Source organism: Parasteatoda tepidariorum, chromosome 5 (assembly GCF_043381705.1).
Source record: "Parasteatoda tepidariorum isolate YZ-2023 chromosome 5, CAS_Ptep_4.0, whole genome shotgun sequence".
NCBI classification, from domain to species: Eukaryota; Metazoa; Arthropoda; class Arachnida; order Araneae; family Theridiidae; genus Parasteatoda; species Parasteatoda tepidariorum.
In genome coordinates, this window is record NC_092208.1 from 52,474,405 (window position 1) to 52,489,038 (window position 14,634).

The following is a 14,634-nucleotide window of genomic DNA, read 5'->3' on the forward strand; positions in this document are numbered from 1 at the left end:
TATATATATATATATTAAATGCATTTTTTAACTCTAATATCATCGCAATTATCTTACATTTCGTAAGAGGAAAACACACTAATTATTTCCTTTTTCGTATTTCGTAAATCATCATCACATCAAAGAAAAAAAATTATAAAATCGTGAATCTACCGAAAAAAAGATCGATGACGAAATCATGCGAATCCATGCTCTTCAAAAAGGGCGTTACTAAATGCGTGTTTCATTTCGAGATTCGGCTGTTATAATAAATAATATCGTGTAAAAATATAAGATTTTATTTCATGCGGAAATAAGCACCCCTCCTCCAAAAAAAAAAGCGATAGAATCATTGCTTAAAAAATTAAATATTCATAAGCTAGATTCGAATTACCCAGATTTTCAGAAATATATCAGGGCATTTAAAAACCACGTCAGAATCAATATTAATAACTGCCAAAAATACAATCGAAGCACTACATGGATTTGCGATAGTATCGTCATAAAGTGAGCACGTCAAAAAGTGATTATTCAAATGCGCAATTTAAATTTCACGTGTAGCAAATAAAAAATCGTAAAAACGATGAAATCGTCACTTTAAAATTTAATCATTAATCTGAGTTTTGCATATTATTAATTGTATAAAAAATATCGAGATTTGTTTTGATAGAAAATTTGAAAATCCTTGGCAATAACTGTCGAAAGAACGATTGAAATACCGCATGGATTAACGAGAATATCGGAGCAAAACGAACGTGTCAAAGAATGATTTCTTGAATCCGCGATTCGAATTTTGCGTGCCGTAATAATATCGGTATATTTCAAAAATTCACGAGAATATAAATAATAACTGAGCAATAAAAGACATCGGGATTTCGAAAAACAAAGCAAAATTCGTGGCAATAATTGCCGAATAAAATTGATTAAAACCTGCATATATTTACGATGGAATTAGCGCGAGTAGTGAGCGAAAAAGTGAAAACTCAAATGCGTGATTTAAATTTATCATGTGCATAATTTTTTACAAATAATATTGGATAGATTTCATTTCAATTAAATTTAAAAAAAAAAAAAAAAAAAAAAAAATAGGACATCATTTTGCTACAAATCTGAATTTGTAACAAAATCCCTACTAACAGTCAAATTTTATTAAAATGTAATAAATATATGGTGTACTTAAAAAATATATATAGGAATGAAAGAACAGGATTTCTAGAAAGCGAACTTCTTGCAATTTTGGTTTTTTTGTTTTCTCCCCTTACATTTTGTGCTTGAAATTCTAGCTAATCGAAAAATCCGGAGCATTTCTTTTCCTTCCGATGTGTGTGAAAGAAATCTTTTGAAAAATGAAGTAAAAGTTTTGTGATATAATATACGTTTTTACATAATAACTCTGGAGGGGAAAAAATATCCGTAGAAAAGAAAAACCAAAATTTTTTTACTTCCTTATTCTTTATTTTTCATTATTCCCAAATAAGAATAGAAAAATCACGAACATTTCTTTCCCCTCGTATGCGCGAAAAAACATCTTTTGAATATAATTATGGAGAGAAAAAAATCTTTAGAACATCTCTGCAGAAAAGAAATTTTTCAAATTTTTTAACTTAATTTTTGAAAAAATATTAGTTAAATATATCTTTGTACCAATCTTTAGAATCTTTAATGTATACAAATTCTTTTTCTTGTTATGAAACATTAAAAAATAATTTTCACTCTCTTAATCATTAAATAAAGTGTTGTATAGAACAAGCAACACAATAACCAAACTAAACGTAATCACGCCTATTCCCTTCTTAGTGAATCAAAAAATAAGTACATTATAAGAGCAATTGTATCTTGTGTAGGGTATATCACAATGCAAAATGTGCATCATTTTATAAATTAAAAACTGTGTCGAAATAAAAATTGTTAGCAATAAGTTTAACTAATGATTAACTGCAGATGATTATTAGTCCCAGTTTTCCTAATTATTTCATTTAAAATTTTTAAAGTTCAGAATTTGAAAGCAATAAATTTGAGAATTTATTTCCCACATTTAATCTGATTCTCTGAGCATTATTCTCAGCTTTCTTCCTTCCAAAAAGTTTAAAAAGAGTGAGGGGGGGTGGGAATCCTTCCTAGTTATTTTATGAGAAAAATAGTACACAGCAGGGAAAACTAAATAATTCTATCCGGTGTCAAGAAGTCCGGAGTTAAGAAGCAGTTAGTAAGTTTTGCATTTGGACATAAATTAAATTAGAATGTTACACAACTTAAAAAGCTACTCTTAGAAAGCGAATATACCTTTTAATTTTGCTCGTACTCTATTGGCGGTTTTCTTAATATCAGCCATAAGATCTTCCAATTCTTGTTTAACCTCTGAAAGTAATATATTACATTAATTCAAGAACAATCAAATATTCTCCTTATCTATTTTATGAGTAAAAATATCAACAAAATTAGATTTATTTTGCCTTTCTAAACAATAACGCAATATCAACACTTTTTCTTATTTACTAGATTCCTACTACTCAATTCCCGATTAATACTAAATAAGTATTGTAATAAAGTAATATTAATATAATAATAAGGCATGATTAAAAATATAGTACACTCCTGATTATCTGTGTGAGGATTATTCATACTTCGTTTTGTTATGATTGGCTAAGATAGCCATCTTACCATCAGTTTTTCATACAGAAAGCTTTAAAAAATAAGTTTTCATGGAACAGGAAATTCTATATATTGGATTCGTAATAGTATATATTAGAATAAATATTATAATTCGATTGTTAAATCACTTGAAGATCATTAGGGAGACACACAAAAAAAAATTTTTTTTTCATCATTGCTGTTACATCTTTAACAATTACATTTTTAACCATAGAATATTACCTCTGGCAATTTCGACAACGAAGTGCAAGGGAAAAATGTTTCCGAATTTGAAAAATAGAAAATCATTAATGTTCTTATTTATAATGATTAACGTATGATTCTTAAAAATTTATAACATTGCCCAAAAGCAGCTTCTTTTACACGAAACTTATTCCATTGTTTGTAAAATAGTAATATTTAAACCCTTTGCGGTCATATGTCAACTCTCAGCAACCAACGCTTTTTTACTGTTCCAGTCGTATGTCTCCTCCGTGCCACCACAGCAAAGAACCATACTGATCTTACATTATGTTAAGTCGACAAGCTTCGGACATACGTAGAATTCGAAATAATATTTTATAAATTGTGTTTAAGTAAATTAATTCCGACCAGCATGACACCCATGTATAAACTTAATACGACCTCAAAGGTTTAAACTAGTTTTGAGGATTAACTTGTGTTATTTGTAAGCAATTTTGGCCTCATTTTTGACAAAAATTCAAATTAAATAATTAAAAGCGTTTATTATGAAACACCCTGTGTATTAAGAAATACCTTAATAAGATAGCAGTAGTTAAAATACAATAAAAGTCCTCCCATAAAAACATGAAAAATTTAAATAAAGAAATACAGCTTTGAAAAACTTTTCATTAAATTTTTATAAAATATTTCAGATTTTCTTGTATGTATTAGGTAAGCTTATTGTGGGACAATTACGTAAAGCATTTTCAGTAACTTTTTTTAATTTTTTGAAAAATTGGCATGGCGTCAATTTTTTTTTAATCAGTTACAATGAGAAGTTAAAAAGCATACCACAATTGTGTTAACATTTCTATACAAAATAACAAGTTTAAGTTTGAAATTCTCCTGACAACTTTTAAGAAGAAAAAATTAGACGAAAACCGTTAAAGAAAAAATGATAATTTCTCTGCTTAAACATAACTTAACTAAAATTTTATTTTAGTTAGTTTGTGATATAACATTGTGTAAAAATAAATTCCTTAATTAGATAATGAATTTTTAACTAAATAAGTGGTATTACCTAAAATACAATAGCATGAGAACTGAAAAAATATAGTGGCAATTATTTAAACAGATATTTTTTTTTAAATTTAATTAAACTATGAATAAAACTCAAAGATAATAAAGTTATTTTGCTAGATTTCTTAACATAAAATTTAATTAAAATAATAACATAACATAAATTTAATTAAAATAATACACAAAATTTAATTAAAAAAGGTTAAAAAAGAAAAGGGAAAAAAAATGAAAAGAAAGAAATTATATTTTACTGCATAAAAAATATTTAACAAGTATGAAATTATGAAACTTAATTTATTTTTATAAAAAATTACATCATCTTTAAAAGTTAGGGAAATAAAAATAATATATGCAAAAAAGTAATTTCAATTCACCCACAAAATAAAATAAATAAATAACATTAATTACCACAAAAAGAAATTTTGATTTTCCTAAACCAAAATATAAATAAACAATTGATAATCTGTTTAGCTTCATAAAAATATTAGATAATTTCTTATCTTCCAAGATTGTAAGCAAATCATAAAAAATAATTACTGTCATCTGTTTGTGGGGCTGAAAGAATTGCACTGTGTATCTTTTTAACTTCTTCCACATTTCCTTGTATTTTTTCGATATTCTCCCTGATTTCTTCAACCTATAACAAAAATCTTACATTAAACACAATCAATAAAACATAATGATAAATAGGCTGTTCTAATAACATAAAACATTCAATCATTAAAAATAATTTTTCATTTTCAAAAATAATCAATTTATCTTCATTATTTCGTTTAATCAATTTCAGCCTGGGAAACAAAAAGGTATTAATTAGTTGATAAAAAATACAAGAGCAACAATATTTTCTCTAATCATAAAATTATTTTTGTTTATTAAATTATCTCTTTGAGAATTACAAGTAATTTTCATCACAAATAGTCGAAACGAAATAGTTTCAGTTAAAAAATTTGGAAAATACCACGAGTAACTTTCATTTTTAAATTATGGTGTTTAAAGAAAAATATAAAACAAAATTATCCTTTTGCGGAGCACCTTTTGGGAACCATTGCTTTATAACAACAATACAACTGCAACCATCGATAAGGAACTTTTTTCAATTTTAAATTAAGAAATTTAAAAAAAAAGGTGTAAAAATGAAATACAAAAAATCGGAACACGAGATAAATTCTCGTCGTTATAAGAATCGACTAAACTCGTTAATCTTAATATCTGGAGATCTCTCCAAATCTCTCTTTTTCAAAATTTCAAGTCGACAAAAAGTTGGTATTGCTGTCACATCTTTTTAGTCAAAGTTTTAGGTTTTCAAGAATTCGACTCTATTAATGCGTGAAACTTAGTTTATAACACCGCTCAGTTCCGTTACCTAATGCTGCACCTAATATTGTTTGTTTCGTGGAGGAGCCACAATCCAACCTTCTCCGATTTGATAAAATTGCTCCTAAAAGAAACTGAATCTGAAGCAAAATATTCCGCTTATTAGTTGTACCGTGTGTTAATTAAGTTGAAATCCTTATAGAATCAGATTTAATTTAGCAAGCGTGGATTCATTTAAAAGTATATCCTCTTTGACCATACTAATCGGCGTAGAATTCATTAATTAACAGTTTTCCAAGTCATTTTCTAAGAAGGGAAAAACACTATCCAGATTTGTGAGTAGAATTTTAAATGCTTTCCAGTTCTCCGTATTGTTTACTTCTTGTTTAGCTTTTAATGCAATTTTTATTCTCGGGAGAATAAGATATCCTAATCACGATTTTCATTTAAATCTTAGCCTGGTTCCCTTTGGATGTAAGAATCTGAAAGCCCTTGACATCTCATGCCCATTCTTTTTAGACTTGAGAGTTATTTTTCTTGGTATTTCCCAGATTCCCATGCGTGTCGTGTGTTACATTTTCATTTCATTGATTTTGACGTAGAAACAGACCTTATTTTTCTATTTGGTTGCCTTTTTTTAGAGCCAGAATCAGCGTAGAATACTGAGTCGTTGTTTCGATGCATGCATATTTAACTTTATTGCAATTTAATAGAATGTTGGTTAGATTCTTATTTTATACTTAGTTTTTTAACTAGCGCTCGTAAAATTGTACCATACGAAACGGACACAGTGTATAAATTATTCTGAAGAAATATTCTCCCTTTTTATTTTTATTTTAATCCATTAATAAACATCCGTATGACGGACTTAAGGAAATATAGTGATAAGCCACGCCCTTCCTCAAAATGATATTTTTAAGTTTTTATATCTCCTTTCTATTGTTTCCAAATAGGAACTTAACAAATTTAAATTATTTCCAAATAGGAACCACATATAACAGCACAATACACAGAACCATCTTATTCCCCGGCATGGAAATCTTGGTATATCTCCCCAAACAGCTGTCATGAAAAATTTTAAAATGTGGCTTTTTAAAAATATTACCTCAAGGTCGTAATAGATTATTAATTTCGTTTAATCACTGTTTCCGTTTTTTAATCTATAGTCATTTTTACTGTAATAACAGTTTTTTCTGGAACATTATTTAACATATGTGTTTAGCTTAACAGTTGTTTTTAATTATTTATTTTTATTTGGTGTCCATAAGAATAAAATATTTTTTTAAAAAAATGGTTGAAAATTGATTTTTTTAAAAGCGCTATTTTAGCAAAATCTAGCTACCTAGTATGATTCTTAATCAATAACGAGTATGATTCTTAATCAATAACGTTATAATAGGTAATAACGAGAAAATAAAAAATAATTAAATAGAAATTTTTATCGCGCAGTCTCTAAAAAGTAGACTGCGCGATTCAGCAGTCTCAGGGTATTCCATAAATAAATATGCAGGGAATGAAAATTGAGCGATTCTCGATCTTTGCATACTTTCGTTTTTATTCTTCCTTTAAAATCTATTTAATTTTCTTATTTTTGTGCAGTCCGATTTCTACTTTGACAGGTGCTGAGAATTCAAATGATTCTATAGCTATTTTAAACTTTGTCAACATAGTTAACAAAGTAAAAGACTTCCAGTTGTTTATTTTCGCACAAGTTATTCTTAAAAAGTTCTGTATCTGGTAATATTTACTTTCCCATACCTACAAAACTATTTATCTGATCTAACGTATCAAATCTGTGAGAAAGGAATTTGTTTTTGATCCAGTTTTGTAAAATGAACTTATATAATCAGCTTTAAAGAAGAAGAAAAACTTTTTTTTTTGGCCTGACAATTTTAAATTTATTTTGTTTATGTTGAAGTTTCTGGTTGCAAATATGAAAGCCTTTTTCTCAGCTGTACTTTTCGGAATTCAGATTTCTTTACTTTTCAAAAATTCAACTTTTGTCCCTACGACAAGAATATTCTTTCGTTGTGTTGAATTGTAAACAGTTTCTATTCTATTTTATCTGTCCTTGAACAGCCGACTCAATTTTGGGTTTACGACTACTAATGTTCAACTCTGTAGCCTTGTAATTTTGAACCCAATCCAGAAGACAAGGAAACTCCTGGATCAGTACCCACAGAGGTTTTGATTTGTAATGGGAACATGGAGGACTTTGCAACTCGACAGATTTAACGTGCATTAGTCACCATTTACTGCACGGGGAGTCTTCGGCCGGCGGGGATCGAGCCCACTAGCTCTTGGACATGAGCCCGGTGCCCTACCAGTCAGGCTATCCAGGCCTAAACAGTTTCTATTGAAGTAGTTACATTTATACTGGAGATAGGTACATTATTTACGTCGTACTAGAGCCGCACAATGAGCTATTGGCGACGGTCTGGAAAACATCCCTGAGGATGATCCGAAGACGTATCATCGCAATTTTGATCCTCTACAGAGAGGTGGCTCCCCAGCTTTGGTAGCACGGCGACCTAAGCTTGAAGTCGAGCACTTTACGGTAGAACAGTTTCACGAGGACCGATAACGCGTACACTCGGTCCCTTCGCAGACTGATCAAAGTGGTCGCCACTGTTTGACTTCGGTGTCCAACTGGGAACCATGTCTTTACTATCAGTCCACTGCGGGACATGTATCCTATAGAGAAAACTCAACTTGTAATTACATGTATTCAAATACGGAAACATTTTTCTTTATATGTATACAATATACCGCAAAAGGAGACAGCTTAGTGCCACTCACGCTTGTTTTTTCTTTTTTCGAATAAAATTACATTTTGTGATAACTAGAATAACGATAACAGTACGAGAATTTTTTTGTCCCTTTTAGGAGCAATATTAAATTGGAAAACAACTATCATTTTTGTGGTTGCTTACTAGTGTTGACCTCTAAAAGTTATAATTTAGTTGTACTTCTTTCAATGTTAGCCCAAAAATTCGCCTATTTTAGCTAGGCAAACATATTATATTATTATGGATAAAGTAAGCTGATATTTATGTTCATAAATTAAGAATTTTTGAAAGAGTCACCAAGAGTCATTAATCGTAAAATTAGTCGTAATTTTTCTTCATATGTTATTTGAGTGTTGAGGAAAATCTAGAAATCATTTAAATATTCGTGGTTGATGGCAATGTTTTGCCTCTAACAAGGGGTTGTAATTAGCAGCGTGCCGATCGAATAGCTGTAAGATTTCCAGGATGAATTACATTTTGAATTAATCACATCATGACTTCATATAATTAACTCTGTTTGAAAATTTGTAAATCCTTATCGGAAGATTTTGCAAATGTAGGATATTAATGCGAGTGCCGCAAAATAGAAACAGGCATCTCAGAAATTTAACTGTTACAGCTTAATTAACTAAGTTATTAACTGTGCTAATAAAATAAAGTCATTGATGATGATTTTCATTAAAGTACAATGAATTTCAAATGCCTTTTATTGATAGTGCATTAACAAACTTAAAAATTATTTTTCATTTCAAAATTAGCATTTCCATTTCAATTAATGAAATCGTTTCCCCATTTATTTATTTTTAAATTTATTGATCAATTTAAGTAAATTCCATCGCTTTCTTATATCTTAATCTAAAGTATTTTAAAATCAGCTATGATTTTAAACTGCACATCTCATTTCTTATTGGGTTAAAAATGTTCATATTTTTAAAGTTTGTTATGGACACATGCAAAAGTTAAATTTTTTAAGCATAATTTTGATAATTAATTTTCATAAAAATAGTTTCTTAGAAATAATTAGACAGAGCATAAAAAGAGACAATAAATTTTATAGATTACTTTAATTTTTGTCTTTTCATTATGAATATTTTAAAATTCAAGGAGGCTCTGTCCCTGTTCGCTTCGCTTACCAAACACCGTGGATTCTTCTCATTCATCATTGAAGATAAAGGAAAAGAACGATTTGTGTCAATTTTTTACAAAAATTTTGCATTTTGAGGATGACTAAATATTGCCAAATAATTAACATGGGAAATTAATTCCCTTACCTCCCCGAAAGTTATTACGCAATGAACATAGACCGTGCCGTCAAAAAAACAGATCCTGTTATTGCGCAAATTTTATTTTATTTTTCACAGAATTAGCATTAATGGATAAAAACTGTTTTTCTTCTTGATCTTCTTAAAAGTTTTTTTCTCTTTCTAAAAAGTAGATATTTTTTTTTTAATTTTGTTTAGAAAATATGTAACTATAATTTTATGTAAGCACATTTTATTAGCACGATGGCTACGCTAATTTTACATGGCTTGCTCGTCTGGCCACACGGTAAATAACTACAAACTAAATTTGCTAATATTAGAGAAATTTTGCTAGTTTTTAAAAGGTTTAGCGTGACATATCTGCTTGCTTGCTTTATTTAGAAAAACTGGGCACCTGCGCCGCGCAGCTGCCCCTATCCCATATATCATGAAATTATATACTTTGAGGTAAAACATTTTGAATTTAGCAACATTGGGGTAGCTATACAAGTGACAAATCTGAAAAAAGTGGTGAATTATATAAGCCTACGAATTGTTTAGAAATAGTGGTGGACAAAAATCTACTAAATTAAATTTCTTAAACCAAGAATCACAATTAATAAACTACCACTTGAAAATTATTTATTCGCTGTCCGGAGCAAGTTGGCATCTCTGTGTATATAAATAAAACTATTTTTGCATGTTCTATATTGCATTCATTTCTTCAAACCATTTTAGTCACGATAATATTAAAAAAAATTAAAAATTTACTCGAATTATTCGCCGGTCACCGGTGACCCCCATGGCATTCAACGTGTTAATATGTTGATCGTAATGAAATAAAATGATAGCTATATTTGAAAAATGATCAAATGTACTTGGAAAAAAAGTTGAGCTTAGGAATGCAAAGTATGCGATACAATAGGCAATAATAAATTAGAATTAATTTTACTTGTTAACAATATATAACGATAACCTTATATAACAGTTCGCATTGGAAACAGTTTTCGCTCATCTCCCTTCACTCTTCTCAGTTTTAAAAATATCGATATAAATGTTAAGATTTATATATGGCTAAATCTAACATCTCTCATACTCTATTTTTATTCATTTTTTTTTCTTTTCGTTACTTACGACATCAAGTCAAGCGCGAGCTTGAAAAATGGAAATGAAAATCGCGAGAGAGATAAGTTTTTCTACTACAATGGTTAAATAATAATTATTTCAAGAAAAAAAATGCAAAACGACACTTAAAATCACATTAACTTTCGAACAAATAGAAATTTTGGAAAAAAATTATCAGTAAAGTTACAATTGAAAATTGTCATCAGTACGTCAAATTTCAACTGCGCAGTAGCATTTCAGCGGACAGTAGTAGATAGTAGTAGATATGTCTACCAATATAACAAGCAGAAATATATACAGACATTTTTTAAACATAAAAACTAAAAAATCTGTACTAAAAAAATCTGTTAAATTATCGGAATTATAGCTATCTTATTATACTTATATAATTATAATTATCGGAATTATACTTATGCAAAATATAAAATCCAAAAGATGTAGTTGAAAAAAAACAACATTTTTTTCCAATTAATGAACTTTAAATGGTGAATGATTGTCTTTCTTAGATCTAAATAGCTGCAAATAAGGGCAAATTTGAAAAATTATTGTTTGAAAGTGTTTGAAATATTTTAACTTAAACGCAGAAAAAGATATCGGTGCTTCATTCAGTATTTCATAGTCATAGATTAAAATGCTAAACATAATATTTTTCACTTATTTTGACAACAATTAATACAAAATTAGGAAAAAAGTATGAAAAATATGTTTAATAAAAATTCTGCGTGAAAGGGTTAAGATTTGTAGTATATTAAAAACTTTTTGTTGGTTAAATCAATTTGTTAGTTAAACTAATTTTGTTAGTTAGTCCTAAGGAAAATGGTTAAATTTTTACCTCGATATTTCGTGACGTAATTAATTCCGGAAGAAATGTTTAATATAAGTTATTTAAATAGGGCTCATTAATCCAATCGACATAAAATATTTGAATTCCCCTTTTTTTTTCATTGGAAAACGAATCGTGAGCATCTGAATAGTTTTAATATCTCATTACTGGAACCTCGATTGCAGAGCGTCGATACTTAATCATGTCCATAAGCAATTACCTTTGACAACTTTAAAGCAACTAATATGAATGTTAAAGTAAGTTATCGAGTCATTTTTAACAGAATTACCCTGTCGTCTCCAACTATAAAATGAACTCTCTCCTACGCAGAAAAACCTCTTATCCTTGCACCGAGAACAAATCTAATTACGACGCACTTAAAATATATTGGTTAAAAGCTACTTTTTAAAGTTTTGTAATTCAATCTCATTATTTGATAAATAAAAAGATATATTATTGTTAAGTTTAGTTTTAATTGTATTTAATGATTTTTAGATTTTTTTTTCTTGTACAAATAAGTAGTTTTTCTCTCTCTCTCTCTTTTTTTAATTGCAATTATTCTGTACAAAAATATACCCAAATAAAGTATTAATTTTGCTACACTACTGCTTTTTTTTAACCCTTTCAAGTTTTTTCTGTTCCAATAAAAAGACAAATTAAGAATTAAAATAGATCAAATAAGGTAAAAAATATCAATTTTCTGCCCAAATAAAATAAAAAAATTAATTATTTGGGCTATTGGGGGCGGCATGTGTGTCCCAATGAGTTTTTTAAGGCGGGATACATATGTCCCAGTAGTGTTGTCTGCGAGACTACGTACCGGTGGGACCGTAACGATTAAAAAAAAAAGTGTGGATATTTTAAAACTGTCATAATATGTTAAAAGACATTTTAGTAAATTTGAAATAGCAAGCTTTGAAATGCGAAGAAACATTTAGAATTAGTTTCCTAAGGAACTTTTTTCATTAATCTCGGTCCTATTTAAAGATTTTGCAGAAAATATTAAAGTTTTATTCTAACACTTATCCAAAACATGTAATTACATCTTCAAATGTATTTGCTTATACATCATTATAAAGTAAATTTATATGACGATACCAGTTCATAATCGTTGAAGACTTAGTAAACTATAAGAAACTTTGCGGAGAAACATAAAGCTGCTTGATTACTCTTTATTGCAAGGTTAATTTATTTAATGATATTAATTCATAATCGTTGAAGAGTTAGTAAAATATAACAAACTTTGTGAAGAAATATGATAACGTTTGATTGCTCTTTATTGCTACGCTAATTTATTTGAAGAAATTAATTCATAATAGTTGAAGAGTTAGTAAAATATAACCAACTTTGTAAAGAAATATTAAGATATTCGATTCCACATTTTTTTTTAAATGAATCTTTCTAACAGTATTAATAAATTCAGGACATAAAATTTCAGTTATTAATTTATACCAGCTCAATTAATGAAAAATGGCTTTTCGTAATATATCATATTTAAGAGGTATTTGAAAAAATTTAAAATCGAAGTAAATCAAACTGAAGCCTGGAATGTTTTATTAGCCATTGGCAAAATGGGTCTTGGTTTAGATTTGATGGCGTTATCACGCTTTTCAACTACAATAATCAAGAGTAATAGTAAACAGTGCGCATGCGTTGCTATGGCGACCGCAGCTGCTTTAGAATTCCTTTTTTTTTCACTTATAATTTTCTTATGCATTAAGTTGATGAGTTTATTTTTGAGATATGGGACCAGAGAGATCCCATAAATACTTCTTGAGTTGTGAATAAAAGAGAATTTCATCCTTTGAACGATATTTTTGTTTCTATTGTTTTAATTAAGAATCAGAAATTCTAACCAACAGTTCAACCTGGATCGTTTTCAATACTAATTCAGGTGAATATCACAAATAAAGAAGGTCTAAACTGATTGACACGAACCCAAAAGTTAAAGTTGAAGCAAGGAAAAAAAGATGCCAAGGCCTAAACTTACCGAGGCTGAAAAAGCCAAAGAACGTAGACTGGAATACCTCAACCGTTACACACAAAAACGAAAGGACTCCGTTCGCAAACACAAGCATGAAACCCGTCCCTCACAAAAGTACCCAAGTGGTTGAGAGAATTGAACACTACTGAAAAGCGAATGGTGGCTCTCCGAACCCTTTTCATGCAAATACGAGAACTGGGTGTTGATCACCAATTAGGGATAAAAGAATCCATTGTCAACGTACCCAATGACTTGCACAAGACCATTGACTGTCTTCCACGCAATATAAATGATTCATTCACTATTCATGTAAAATTGCAAAAAAAAGCCTAGCTTTCAAATCATATTTCATGTATGAACTTGTGAACCCGAAACGGGTGTATGATGCAGCTTACAATCTCCTTCAAACACCATTGTACCAATCCGAAAATGTTAATACTGTTCTCGATTGGCTGTTCAATGTCTATTCAGTCATCAAAAGAACTTACACAGAATGTGTCTGAACTGCATTCAAATATGTGTGCGAAATTGTGTACCGAGCAGTTCAGGATTAACAGTTAAAGATGTCCAAGATGAAAACACAATAAAGTTGCTTTTCCAAAAAAAATTAGACAACAGCTATTATGCCAATGGGTAAAAGGCGATCACATTTTTTTTTTTTATTGAAAAGTTAGCGAATGAAAGCAACTGTTGATTTAAATTAAATTCTCTCTTTGAAACTTAGCCAATCCGCATTTTCAACACACTTTTATCTGTTCAGCCTCATCAATATCCTTAATTTTACTGTAGTAAAAAAATTATTAATCAAGTATTTCTAATTCATTCGTTTAATTACTTTTTTTTTTCTCTAAGCAGTTAAAAGTCTGCGTTTCTCTTCCTGCTGATGGGTGAAATAATTAAACCAAAATTCATGTTCTCGTTCGTGAAATTGGATAACGCGTAACGTAAGGCAAGAAAAGAAAAAAATATACAATGCGAAAAAATTCACAGAAAGAGCACTTAAATTCGCAATTACTTTTGAAACAAAATTTAAATTTCAATAATAATAATTTTAAAAAAAATTCAAAATAAAAAATAATATTTTTAAAAACCTTGTTTTTGTAGTGGAGAATAATAATTGAAAAAAAAAATTTAAAAACGAAAAACGTGGGGCGCATGAAATACATAACAGTAATGTTATATTAATGTGTGTATGTGTGCTCTTGAGAATATGTGTATGTATCTGTAATTGTATCTGAATGTGGAATATGTTTGTGTATATGCATAGGTATGTGGATGTATACGTGGCTGAGCATTTGTATGAGTAGGAAAATGTGCATATGTATGTGTATATGTACTGTTATGTATTTCATGCGCCCCACGTTTTTCGTTTTTCAATTTTTTTTTAATTATTATTCTCCACTACAAAAACGTGGTTTTTAAAAATATTATTTTTTATTTTGAATTTTTTTATTTTAAATTATAATTTTTTTAATTTTTAATTTT

At 28.9% G+C, this 14,634-nt stretch overlaps 1 protein-coding gene across 2 annotated transcripts in view; it reads right to left on the reverse strand.

Annotated features, from left to right (window-relative positions):
* Positions 1 to 14,634, reverse strand: part of LOC107449134 (syntaxin-1A) — a 109,370-nt gene that overhangs the window by 26,392 nt on the left and 68,344 nt on the right. For both annotated transcript variants that reach the window (XM_043055272.2, XM_016064576.3), the window contains exons 3-4: positions 4,411 to 4,510; positions 2,263 to 2,337 (exon numbers count right to left, since the gene is read on the reverse strand). In XM_043055272.2, coding sequence (XP_042911206.1) covers positions 2,263 to 2,337; positions 4,411 to 4,510 — 175 coding nt within the window. The remainder of the gene's footprint in view (positions 1 to 2,262; positions 2,338 to 4,410; positions 4,511 to 14,634) is intronic.